The sequence below is a fragment of the Molothrus ater genome, chromosome 4 (assembly GCF_012460135.2).
Source record: "Molothrus ater isolate BHLD 08-10-18 breed brown headed cowbird chromosome 4, BPBGC_Mater_1.1, whole genome shotgun sequence".
In the NCBI taxonomy this organism is placed as follows: Eukaryota; Metazoa; Chordata; class Aves; order Passeriformes; family Icteridae; genus Molothrus; species Molothrus ater.
The window spans coordinates 40,852,804-40,866,834 of NC_050481.2; the positions used below are offsets into that span (position 1 = coordinate 40,852,804).

General features: G+C 39.3%; 1 protein-coding gene across 1 annotated transcript in view; it reads left to right on the forward strand.

The window, feature by feature from the left end:
• Positions 1–14,031, forward strand: part of SNX25 (sorting nexin 25) — an 82,658-nt gene that overhangs the window by 25,357 nt on the left and 43,270 nt on the right. Inside the window, exons 4-5 of the mRNA XM_036382011.2 lie at positions 7,407–7,579; positions 8,425–8,611. Of these exons, the coding sequence (XP_036237904.2) occupies positions 7,407–7,579; positions 8,425–8,611 (360 nt within the window). The remainder of the gene's footprint in view (positions 1–7,406; positions 7,580–8,424; positions 8,612–14,031) is intronic.

Below are 14,031 nucleotides of genomic sequence, written 5' to 3' on the forward strand. Positions count from 1 at the left end.
GAAGGACTTAAGCAAGATGCAGAGAAGTAGTGTCTTTCTGTGAAGCTGTCCACGTGAAAGGGAGTTCCCTTGCCCTTTCTTTGGGCTGAGAATACCTGCTCTAAATAGTTACAGAACTATTAACATTTGATAAGTAAACCCCTATTTTTTGCTGGCTGCAGCATAGGTAAAATAAGATTTGCCTGCATTATATAAGTAGGTATCCTGGTTTAACCTCAGCCAGCAATAGTCCCACACAAGCCACTCACTCACTGCCTCACCAGCATGCTCAGAGAGATTTGGAAAAGTGCCGGAACTTATGGGTTAAAATTGAGAAAACTTGTGGGTTGAGATAAAGACAGTTTAATGGGTAAAACAAAAGCTGCACACAGAGCAAAACAAGTAATTCATTCACCACTTTCCATGGGCAGGCAGGTGTTCAGCCATCTCCAGGAGAGTGGGGCCCCATCACATGTAATAGTGACTTGGGGAGGCCAACACCATCACTCCAAACATCCCCCCTTTCCTCCTTTTTCCCCAGCTTTACATACTGAGCATGATGCCACAGGGCCTGGAATATCCCTTTGGTCAGCTGGAGTCACCTGTCCTGGCTGTCTCTTTCCAACTCCTTGTGCACCCCCAGCAGTGGGGTGATTCAAGAAGCAGAAAAGGGCCTTGATGCTGTCCAAGTGCTGCTCAGCAATAGCAAAGCCATCTTTGTATTATTAACCTATGTTCAGCACCAATCAAAAAATATTTGGTCCAATGGTCCAATACCATCCATTAGGAAGAAAATAACCTAAGAAAAAACAGCAGAGTAGGCAAGTGGGATTGGAAGGTAGTTAATCCTTCCTGACAAGCAGTGATTTTTGAACAAACAACAGCAAGAAGAGGTCAGATGACACTGGTTTTATTTTTATTACTATTATTATTTTATTTTTTTTTTCCCCTATATCTTTTGGTTTTGAGTGTTCTCTGTCTTTAACATACAGCTGGGGCACTTTTGACCCCAGAGGGTAGAGGAAAAATTGGTTTCTGCAAACATGAATATGGGGTATCACAGGCTGCTTCTGACCAGTTGTCTACTACACAGCATCTGTTGGTATATGCTGAAGTGTTTTTGTTTTTGTGCCCAGACTTGCAGCATAAGTTATGACTTAGCAAAATGAATGCTTGGGGTCTGCAGGCTGCTACCAGTGCTGATTCAGAACATATAGTTAAGAGCTCAATGCTCTTGGAAACTGTGGGGAAATCGCTGCTTAAGTGATCAGTATGGTAAGCTGTTTTGGGATTAAAGATTGTATCATACACATTTTGATAATATTCCTTTTGTTTTCTGTTATTACAGACAGGGTAAGGGGAGAAAATAACTCTTAATTTTCTGTGCCCAGGTGAATACCTTGGCATGTATAGGGTATATAACTTCAATATTTTTGTGATTGCAATGTGTATTGTGATAAGATAGTGAAAAAGAAAAAGAAGGCGATGTCACCACAAACTGATTAAGAGCAGACTGATACAAAGGGACTTATAACACTTGAGATTTAACTTGGTTAATTCTATAGATCCAAGTTATCTGGCAACTAAATGCCTCCCACAAGTCTTGTTTTTCTTTTATAATTCCATTTGCCAGAAACTAGAAATGCTAAGAGCTGGTTACCACAGTCAGCCTCTGGAAAGGTGTATCGAGGGGATTAGTATGAAGCTGTAGAGATTTGTTGCAATGGGAACAGCTGTGTATGGAAGTGCTGAGAGCAAATTAGTCATGAAAAACCAAGGCCTGAGCATATTATTAAATTCAGCCCATAGCTAGCACCAGGTCTAAAGCTCACCATTTGTTTTCATGCTTCAGTGTGGGAAGTTAGGTTTCCTGTTAATGCTTGAGTATAACCTTGATACTGTAATAAGCATTAAGACATCCTAGTGCTGATGTGGTCATACCACAATTTGTAAGCCATTCATAAGTTCTTTGCCTCTGTTACTAATATGGCTTTTTCCTGAAAGAGGTAACTGTGGCATGTATAAATGAGAGGTTTTATGTGCCATAAGCATTAGTTGAAATGATTTATGAGAATTGCTGATTTATCTTGATAAAATAGCAGCTCTGGAAATTTTGGGTTTGGTTTTGTCTGCTGTTTCTATTTTTTGTGCTTTCTGAGGTTTATGTGATATTCTTTTCATTGCTTTTTTTTTTTAAGTACATTTTTTCTAGTATGTTGTACTGGCTTGTAAAGGTCTAAAGTTTTGTTTGTTTTATGTCTTAGAAAACTTGTATAGATCAAGCAGTTTTTACTTTGCTGCATTGTCAAGAAGCTTACAGCTCTGAGGGTGATACAGGTGAAGAGATGCAGCCTGCTTGTGGCTCTGGTGGTTCTCAGAGTCTGTTTAATGAAAATGCATGGTGAATGTTGAAAATACTGATGACACTTATTTAGAGTTGCACGTGCTTTCTGCTCACAATTGTACTGATTGAGACTTAAATAGAGCTCTGCAAGGCTATCTCTTGAAAAACTAAATAAAGAAATATCAAGGCTGAAGAAACACTCTGTTATCCATCTATCCCTTAAGTAATTTCCTGTAGAGGAAATGTTAGTTTTTTACATGGTTTTGTTGTTTGAGGGGTTTTTTTTTGTTTGGTGTTTTTCTTTGGGTTTTTTTTGGGTTGGTTGGCTGTTTTTTTGGGTGCATGGGTTTTTTTTTAGGGGGGAGGGTATGTGTGTGTGTAAATTTGCTTCCTGCCTTAATTTCAAAGCAAACTGACTTACGTTTGTCAAAGATGCTTTGTGTCAGGTTCATGCATCCAACTACAAATACCAGGTTTTAATACTCCTGAGTCAGACGGTTACCAGATGGTCCTTGTCAAAAATATGGATATCTAGAGTAGATTCTTGGGGAAAAAAGATTTCCATGAGGTTGCTGTATTGGGAAACCTGGAATTCCAGCTGATAGTCTGGTCTTATGAAGTGGCCGTAGGTCCTGCATTCCTGAGAAATGAGGTATTGTTGTTAAAAAGGTGTTGATATTGGCTCAGAGTTGCTTACTTATAGTATGGGCAGGAAATGATGATACTTCTATAACCCTGGTAATGTTTTAAGTGCTTCTCTTCAGGAATACTGCAGCAAATCTGGTCTTCTGCTTTCCTTTATAAAGTGCTGGATGAACTGTAGGCTCACAGCAGTAAGGAGCAAAGTCTTAACCCTGCTGACAGTCAGTGGGATACACAGGCAGTAAATGTACAAAGCCACCTCCGAGCAGAGGATGGTTACAGTAGGTGCCACTTTGTTCCCAGAGAAAAGTACAGCTTGGAACAGACCTGGTACAAAGGAACTCACTTTGGCAGGTCCTATCTATTCATCTGTATTTGTACTCTGCTGCTGATCTTCCAGTGCTTTGAGGTGCAACTGAAGGAAATCCCTTTGCTGTCTGGCACTATATAAAAGTATTGGATAGTGTTGAAAATTCAGGGAAGGCTTTTCATAAAATTATAGAAAAGGAATTTGGGCAAGGTTAAGGCTGGCTTTGTAGCTCATAGGGGAGAAAAATGGGTCTGATCTGTAAGAATGCTGTATAGAGCATATGTTCTGTCGACTGTTTTAAAAAAGTCACCTGCATCTTGACAGATGACTATTGTCACTATTGCTTCAGTCTTAATTGTTCAAGAGGACACAAATGAATTAAGTTGCCACTTGCCATTATTCGAATATTGTCTAAAGAAGATTAATGAAGCCTCGTTTACAGAGCTTGTATCATGCCTGTTTTGGAACTATTTTCTAGAGTGTCACATTTATATTAGTTCACTGCACACAGTTGTGCTCAGAATTTATGGCTAATTGACTGGGCTTTTAAAGCTCTGTCTAAAAATATCTGCACACAGTTTTTGTTCAGTTTTCTGTGATTACTAAGGGACTGTTTGTTTGGAAAATCCAACCACACAGTGCTAGTAATACATGTTCAGAATTAGGAAAAGAAATAATGTCTCTGTTACTATTTGGTTTATTTAATAGTGCTTAATAGCTTTATTGACACTGGAGAGATGTAGCAGCACTCTGCTTTGTGTACATGTATACGGATTGCACTTACATTTGTGCTTTTCCTGTTGGTCTCTGCAAAATGAACAGTGCCACATTCTCACAGAATTGAAGATCTAGGTTTTACATCAAGCCTTAAGAATATGCCTGATCAGGACATCTTAGCTCATGCTCCAAGGTAGTAAACAGACATGGTTTGGTAGCTGAGCAGTGGTGTGTTAACACTTCTCTGATTGCTCACTGCTCTCTTTTTAAATGTGTCTCAGTGACGGGGAAGCCTGGGTTAAAAGGGCAGCTGTTTACTGGCCAGACCTTTAGTTGACACACAGTATTTCCCTGAAGCTCATCAATGGTAATATTGAGACAAATAGAACTGTAATGCTTCCTGTATACATACAAAGGAGGATATAAACCAGTATGTTTTGTCTTGTCTGATTTATCACTGTCATATTGATTTATTCTGTAGCTGTTCAGCTTCCCCCCAAGCTTCCTCTCCTGCTTTCAGTCTTCCTTTTATTTCTCTTGCCCAACAGTGATGAATGCTGCAGGATTGGTTGACCGAACTGTTTGGCACTGACAGGCAAGGCTTGTTTAGAGTTGAATTTCCTGAAGACTTTGTTTCTCTATTTTCATAAATATCTTCCCTTTTGCTTTTTAGATCACATGTATGTACAGTTTGGCTAGGAAAACCTGTTCTAGAGAGTCATATCTTCTTAGGTAATGGAGACAATGCCAGGAAAAAATGAAGATATTCTTAAGCAGCCTGTAAACTAGAGAGTAGGCAACTCTGCTCCCCCCTTGCATTCCTGTAGGCAGGAACACATTAGACAAATTAGAAGGGTAAGAACCAAATATTTGCCTAAGTGCTTGTTTATTCTGTTCCATTTTCCATTTGTGTTCTCCTGACTGTGTGGCAGAAAAATCCTGGCATAGGTCCAGCTCAGCAAAGCTGTATGTGTTGGCTCTTGACTGGGAATAAATTTTTGCAGTAGGGAGACAGTTCTCTTGCATGGGTCATACTATAGGTACAGTTAATGCTCCAGTGTGTTTGCAGTCCTAAACAGACTGGCATTCCTCAAGGGACTTGTAGATAGATATTGAAGACAAAGAAGACTAATCTCAGTTCAATGAAACTTTCTGTGCATTATGGCTCTGTTTTATGCTTTTCACGTGCTATGAAAGTATCTCTTGATCTAATCACTGTGCAAGATGTCTCAGAAATAAGGTGTCCAAAATAGATGGGGTTTGTTCACAGGCCAAAAAGCAGTCACCATTTGCATTTAGTTTTACCTCTGTATTGTGGCTGTTAATACACAGGAATCATTTCCAGGGATAGTTCTTGTACTTGGCGCTGGTGAGGCTGTATCTTGAATCCTGGATTTAGTTTTGGGTCCTTCACTGCAAGAAAGGCATGGAAGCGCTGGAGCATGTCCAGAGGAGGGCAACAAAGCTGGAGAAAGGGTCTAGAGGACCAGCCTTATGATGAGTGGCCAAGGGAGCTGGGGGTGTTTAGTGAGAGTCCTCTGGAGAAGAGGAGGCTCTTATTGCTCCCTACTGACAGAACTGCCTTAAAGCAGGTTGTAGCCACGTGGGGGTCTGTGTCCTTTCCCAGGTAACAAGCAACAGGGTAAGAGGTAATGGTCTCAAGCTGTGCCAGGGGAAGTTAACATTATTAGGAAAAATTTATTCACTGAAAAGATGGTCAAGCATTGAAACAGGCTGTCCAGGGAAGTGATAAAATTACTGTCCTGGGAAGTGTTAAAAATCCATGTAGGTGTGATACTTAAGGACATGGTTTAATGGTGGACTTGATGATCTAGAAGGGCTTTTTTAACCTTAACTATTCTATGTTCCCTGTGAGTCACCTGTTTGCCAGCATTTTGCATACGCTCCTGGCTGTGTTTCTAAATGGCTGACTTTAGGTGCACTGGCCTGTCTGGAAGACTTTACTTCCACAGTAAGAGGTGGCTGTAGGTAAATGACCCAGACTTTCTGTCAGTAATCTGCCTGGGACTTGTCTGGGTTTGGATAAATAATGAGTGCCTTTAAGGGAGAACATGACAGGGGATGTTTGATGTGGTGTAGAGGAGACTTCAGGATATGTCTGGAGTAGGAAAGAAAAGTAGAAATGCACTGAGGAAAATAGCTATGCATTCAGCTGCCACTGAGAAAAGATCCTACCAGAGCAAGATAAACAGCTTTGAGCTCAGTCAGCTGCACCACCTGGACTGGTTGATAATGAAGATTACACATCATCTTCATAAACCACTACTCCTCAGAAAAGAGTATTTATATCCAAGATGTTCCAAGGGACTTGTTTTGAAATTTGTCTTACCTATAACAATTGAAACACCTTTCATGATCTGTGTTTGCAAACAAAGCATTTGATTTGTGATTCAGTTAAAGGCATTAGTCAAATCAAACCCAAATGTCATCTTTACATTTGTTTTTCTGAAAATTATTTGTAAAACTATTTTTAGTCTTCTTAAGACAAATTACTGTATTACTAGAAGAAAATCAGAGTTATTGTTACTATTCCAACATATTTTCATCCTCCTGCACTGACTAGCAAAAATTAGTTATTTTATAATCCTGCCTGTCACTATTGGCCTTATAGTGGTGTCTGACTGAAAACATTTGGTTTGACTGTGTACAGTTCTTGGTCACTTTTTCCACAAACACAGGCAATAGAGCAGCTCTGTGATTAGCAGTCAGTTGACTAGGACAGCAACCTAACCTAGCCAGGTTAGCAGCCTCCAGCTCTGGGAAGAAAGCAGATGTTATGGAAAATAGGAGCAGGTACTGATATGAGACATGATAGATACAAGCCTTTGTAGCACCTTAGAGCCTTCTACTGATAATCAGTCTAGGGTGCACTTGTAGGTTACTGTGGTGCCTCTCCAGTGACCCTGTGTCTGTCTGTCTGGAACCACTGGTCACATTGTTGTTAAAATGGATTGGAGCATATGAGGCACGTGGCCATAAATGAACTGCTAGGATACCTTGTCTCTGCTTCTGCAGCTGTTTTTGTATAAAGAAAAGGTACAGCTGTGACCTGCACTAAGGAGTTCAGTCAAACATATTCTGAAAAGTCCAGAAAACCGTTGGCACCTGCAAGGAGATAAACTAGATAGTATTTGGGCAAAGAATCCAGGTGAGGGAGATTTGCTCCCTGTTTCTTTCAGAGCTGTCATCCAAAAACTTGTTTGTGAGAAGTCTGCAAACAGCACAGTGTGCATCATGGGCTTACTCACCCAGCAGCATGTTGCTGTGCATGTTCAGCACAGCTCCCACCTAGTGTTCATGCTGCAGCATTTTATCAATTAGCAACTGATGATCATAGGTGACTTCTGATACAAGTGTATGTAAGCTCTCTCCTCTTTATTATTCTCTCTCTAGGCAGGAAGATCCACCAAGACCTTTTTTGCTGCACTCATGCTTGAGGAGCTCTGATGAAGAAGTAAGATATCTGCAAAAATGTTCTCAAGTTCTGGTGTATTGTCTCCTACCCTCAAAGGATGTCCAGTCTGTCAGCTTGCGCATAGTCCTTGCAGAAATACTTGCAACAAAAGGTAGATCAAAGATAAGAGATGATTAACCATTTGTACATGTACCATAGTAGCAATTACAAAGTTTATCATGTATAAGTATTGATGCTCTGCTTTTACATTCTGGAGTTTAATTTCTGTGATAGGCAGTAAGACACTATATTCATGAAATCAAGCATATACTTACTTACCTCTCATGATCTGATGCCAGGCTGTTTATCACATTTCGGGATGAAATGCAATTTGTCCTTTCTCATTCTGTTTTTCTCATAGAGGAATACCTTTGAAGCTTTTCTTGACATTATTTATAGGGATTATATGAATATTTCTGACTTTCTATATTACATTGAGATGAATAAACACATCCTTGAATCTGTGGATCCTATAACTGAATCATTATATTATATTTATATACTTTGATTTATGCAGTGTGTTTTTTAAATTGAGGGATTTCTACTTTGTTTTTTCAGCTACACTTTAGGAATACAGTATGAATTTTTTATGTCACTGTCAAACTCAGAAATTATGAAGTCCCAAGTATATTACACAATTCAGTTTACTTTCATTTATACTGGCTATAATGTCGTAGCCTTCAGAACACACAGCATAAAGAATGAAAACACTTGGAATTTTCCAAATAGAGCTCAGCTTTGTCAACGTACATCAATTTCTCTAATAAAATAACCAGTTTTATCAAGAAAGTATATGCAATCTCAAATGTACTGTGTTGTCCAGAAGGCTGGTTTTGGATTTTTTGATGTCTATAAACTTGGATATTTATTTCTACCTTTTATCTGCAGTTTTCATTTGCAAGACAGCAGTTATTTTTCAACATAAGGATTTTGTTTTAAAATATTTTTCCTCTCCAGTACTGAAACCAGTGGTGGAACTGCTGAGTGATCCAGATTACATTAACCGGATGCTACTCAGCCAGCTGGAGTACAGAGAACAGATGAATGAGCATCAGAAGAAAGACTACACATATGCTCCTTCTTATGAGGAGTTCATCAAGCTCATTAACAGCAGCTCCGATGTTGAGTTCCTGAAACAACTGAGGTATTTAACATTTCACTGTAGCTCATTCAAAACTAAACATGCTTCTTTTCCAGCCCATTACTAAGATTTGAATGAATTGTGATTTTTCTTTTTAAATTTAATTTTAGATTTCATTTTGTTTGGTGAAGCAGAGATAGTAAGGATGATAAGCTACAACATTTGTTAGATCTCTAATGTAATCAGCATTTTAGCTCAGTGGCAGAAAATGCATAAAAATTCTGCTTAGTAGTATACTGGAGATTTACTGTTGAAAGGGATAAATGCTTGAAATGTATGAAAGGCATACTAAACTCTTCTTTGCAACTTGCCTCTGTGGAGTTAGATGAAATATGTTGAATTTCCATTATGGTGTGTGGATGGTTTTCTCCTCATTATCTTAATGAATTGTGACTGGCTGTGGTGGTCTGGTGACTGTGAACTATAGTGATCTTAGGGACACTGAGCATTCAGCTGTGGTGTGGAAAGAAGGGGTTTGAATTCTAGGACATTACACCACTGGATGAGAGGTTTTCCTGGACTATTGCAGAGAGGTGTTCCCCAATTGCATTCTTCTTAACTGTGTTAATGAACTCTACAGAGCTCGTTAAAAACATCACTGAGCTCCTACATATCACGAGTTTGTTTGGTGTTTGTTTACCTGTTTTTAATGCAAATGGCACCTGCTCACTTTCATACTAATTTCACTCCCTGTCTCATCTTTCTCCTTATATCTTTCCTCTTAATATGAGATATTGCCTGTACCTCAAGCCTGCTTGCCCAAGAACTGGTTGTTTATGCTTGTCTTTCTTTGCAGCTGTTTCTCCTCTGATTTCTGATTTATGTGAAAGGATAAGGAACAGCTGACTGGGAAGTGGGGAAGTGAGAAGGTTATGCTGTTATAAAACCTCCCTAGATGTCCTTGAGTTGGTTTTGTTGAGCAGAGCAAAGCTTTGGAGGACTCCTGAAACCATGTCTGGAGTGTTTGTCTTAAGCTCTCACCACCAGCCAGAACTGGCAGGTTTTCCTCTTCCCAGCTCCCCTCTGTTGGGGAGGCCAGCTTTTTCTCTTCTCAAATGGCTGCAGAAACGTCTGAAATTCAAAACATGCATATTGATTGCATTTGGTGCATTCTGTGCCTTCTCTTGTGACCCTGAACTTCTGTTAGGCTTGGCCTGATCAGGCCAAGAGCTGGCTTACTGGGATGGAGTGTGCGGGCTGCGCAAATAACGTCATCCTTTCTCTGCTCTTCTCTTTGATTCTGAAACCACTTGCATTTCTGGGATAGGAAAATACATTTAGGTGATGGTGAAATGATTCTGTTGCTTGGCTACTTATTGTTCATCTGCTGCAAAATTTGCTCTTTTCTCTAGGACAGCGTGCCTTTCCTGAGAGCAGAAATTAGTCTATATTAGACTCTGCCTAAAACCTAATTGATGTATTTATTAGCATAATCACACTAATGGATCTGTTTGTTTCAAAAGCAGCCCAACTCTTATGTTGTTGTTGTTGTTCAAGCACATTAATGCTCAGTGTGTTCTCTTTTTAGCTGATAGGTCACTTTAAATTGCGTTCTCTAATACCAGAGAGCAGATCTGCTTTATGAAATAATGTAGTTTTGGCTGCACCTAGGTTTTTCCTTTCAAGTCCGTGAATTCCAACTGCCATCATTTTGAAATGTGTTCCTCTACACCCTATGAAATGTTGGTCAGTCTAACCTGATCAGTATTTTAATAGAAAATGTCTGAGAAAATGGATCTTCTTTTAAAGAGAAATAGTATTTGATTTTGGAGGCAGTGTTCTTCCTTCCTCTGGTATAGTGGTTAAAGAGCATTTCCTGTGAGAGGAGGCATTCCCATTCTCTTTGTCCTCCAACACTTTGGGAGCACCCAGAGAGAGATGGGCCAACCTGCAGTCATCTCAAATTTGTGTGGTCTATTTGGCAAAGCTTTCGTGATTAACCAGTGAAAGCTTGCAGATTTGCATTAACAAACCAAACAGTGTCCCTATATGTATTGAAAAACAAAACCAGGTGGTACTTAGCTGTAATTCACAACAGTGAACCACAGGGCAAATCTACAGAGAAGGAGTTAAATGGGAAGAAACAAATAAGCTGTTGTGCACTTATCCCTGAGAAGCACAGTGAGCGTCTGCTGGAGTGATGGGAGTGGGGCAAATGCTTCCCGTTCTCTTACAACAAATAAATTACTGGCATGTTTTACTTAAACAGAGTTTTCCAGTTCGATGCTATTCTGGGTAATTATGCTCATCAAGAATTCCTGCTCTTGGTTTTATTTGGAAATAATTTTTCAGTGTCTGTTCTAAGCCAGTGCACGGCATTCATGCAGTCTAAGCCCCCTCCTGTTACTTATAATGTTGCCACATAACATCTTGGTAAAGAACATGTACAGGCAGTAGCAATTTTCATGGTAGGCTTAGCTTTGAGGGAAATTTATCTTAAGGTACTGCAGTTGCTGGGAGCTCATTATTTTGTATTAAACATTCCTGTCATGCTTATCTTTGCAGATTGATTATTATCTGTTTAATAAAATAAAGATTAAATACCTTGCCAAGTTCAAGAGGCTGTGGGACACTGATAAACATTTCCTCAGACTCCTGCCTGAGCACAGCCTAGCAGGCAGGGGCTCCTGGGTGCTCCTTGATGTATGCACGTGACAGCACAGGAGGGAGGGCTGCTGAGGCATCCTTCCAGACTGGTTTCATTTACAGAGTTGTGCTGGGCTTCCTTGTGGGTATAGCCAGAGATTCATGGTGGGGAAGGCAGGGAAAACCCCTGGCTGGTTCAGTGGAAACCTGTGGGTGAAAGGTGTGTGTTGCTCTCACCCAGGAATTCAGAAAATAGAGGGGGAGGCTATGTGGGTCTCCTTGTAAGCAAGTGTAAAGCTCTCTGCTGTGCAAATAGCTCTCCCTGAAAGGATAATAATGGTGTTAGGATTTTCTAAATCTTGTTTCTCTCCTAGCTTAGAAACACTGCCTTAAGAAGAAGTATTGTATTGATTTTCTGCATTGCTTTAAGGGATTTTACTTTTTGAATGCCTTTGAATGGTGCAGTAACTACTTAATATTAATTTTGGAGAACTTTAGGATTCATAGTTTGTTTGTATCTATAGTGAATCTCTAACATTTAGTCACTTAATCTCTTGGGACATAACTATTGTTTTTGTGGAAATATTCCTTTAATTTTTGTAGGGAAATCAGGGGAGCTGATATTTTCATAAAAAGGAATTTGCTGATTTCTGGGGAGCTATTTTGGGTTTGTTTGTTTTCCTATCGTACCTTTACCATCTGAAACGTTGAATTTGCTGGGGGGAATGGGGTGAGAAAAACAAACCAGCAAAGCTTTCACAGAAGGGACCATTGTATGGTTATACACTAATGTCCTTCAAACTCACTTTTCTAATGTTTCATTTCTTTGATGTTTGTCATGAAGGGAGCAGACTTTTATACCTGTATTACCAAGTTTTCACAAAGAGTGTTGTCCCTGCCTTTCAAGAGAAACAGTGAAATTTCCCCTTCATTTCCCCTCAGACTGAAGTTAGCATGGATTAACTGGAATTCTGCTACAAATAAGGAAGAAAAGTTGAGTTCTTTCACATCAGATGTAGAACATGTACCTTCTCTATCAGGAGAAGACTAAAGATAAAAGACCTGCTGGGTTAAAAACATAGTTGAGAACAAATAATAAGGAAATAAGCTGGTGGATAGGTTTAATTCTGCTCTCAGGTTCAGCATTGTATTTATTCCGATATTTATCGTTACAGCAGCAAAAAGTCTCAACACAGTTCACTGTAAGAAAGACCATTACTACTGGCTCTGTATCATCTTTTACCTAAGAAATGAGAGAAGTGCATAAATAGAACAGAGAATAGGGAAGAAGGAAGTAAAAAGGATGTGAAGCCATGAAGGGTCCAGTTTATCAAGTACAGTCACTTCTTCAAAGTTAAATTAATACATCACATTTGAAACGTCCTTAGATGTTTAATCACCAGCACCACAGAATATCTATTAGCTGGAATATTTGGAACAGGGAGAAAAGGGTCATGGCCTGGCAGTGTAGCAAGGGGGTGTTTCTGGTGCAGTGTTGTACAGCACTCCCTCTGAGTAGTTGCAGCAGGAGCCCAATTCTTGGGAGGAACAGACTAAATAGCATCTTTGGGCATGTAACTCCAAGCATCTCCCATATTAAAGTAACACAAAGAACACGAAAAAAGAGATGCCAAGTATTGGTAATAAAAACACGTGAAACTGTGAAAGTGAACAAATGGGAGGGAATCTAGAAGGAAAAAAAATGGCAAGATAAGTGGGAACTACCTTTCATGTGCAGTTGGTTGTCTGTATTTTGTTTGATAAATTCATTATTTCACAGTTAGCCTGCAACACCCAAGTGAGGTGAATGAGTGTCATTGCAGTGCATTTACAGATCACATAATCAATGCATCAAAAGTCTAACTTAGTTGCTCTGAATAATTTGGGAAGTCTTTGTCTGAGTGGGGAGTTAACTGTGGGACTTCCTATGCACCACAGCACCACCCTTACTATGGGGCTGTTCTTCCTCTGATGGACTGGGCAAGAACTCTGCTGGTGGGTGGAAACAATCAAAATACAGTAATGGCAGAAGGAAGTAATGTTACAAAAATTACAGGTTTTCAAACAGATTATCAGGTTTCAATTTGATAACTGAAGAATCTGCTGCAGAAAAAAATCTGGAAATGTAGTTGTGAGTGTATGCTGTGTGTATAAAACTGTGTATACAAAGAGCTAGAGACAATCAAAATCCTAAAAGAATTTTAGGAGGCAAGAGAAATGGGGGGAATTGAATGATGTAGGTGAAAAAAGTTGACATGAAAAAAAGAAATATGTTTTAAGGACCACATGTTCTTTCTTAAATGGAGAATAAGTCATCACAGAAATAGCAGCCTTTCCAGGAGGCTTCAGCTTTCATCTAAGAGATAACCTGCTAGATAGCAAATTCACTGGAATACTTGCTTTCTTACCAGTATCAATTGCTACCAAAGTAAGTGCATTGAAAGGAATTGGAGTGTTATGACCTGGACTTTGACATTTATGAGACTTAACTGACAGTGATTTTCTTTGCTGAGTGCATGGTATTTGTTAGTTTATATAAATAATTTCTTTGCAAAATCAGTTTCACTTAAAATTCAGTTTGCTAGCTGCATTAACTGACTGCTATTGTTTAGTGTAGTTTTAGGTGATAAACATGTTTTATTCCTGGAGTGTAATACTTTGAGGTTTTACATATTTTAGTGTAATTTGCTTCTTCTATAGATTTATATATGCTCCATTTTGAGTGGATTGGCTGGAAGAACCTTACAGATGGCTCTTTTCTTTTAAACTGAACTACCATGCTGGTTTCCTATGAAAACTTATATTTAATGTTTAGAGTGTGACTTTATATTGTGACT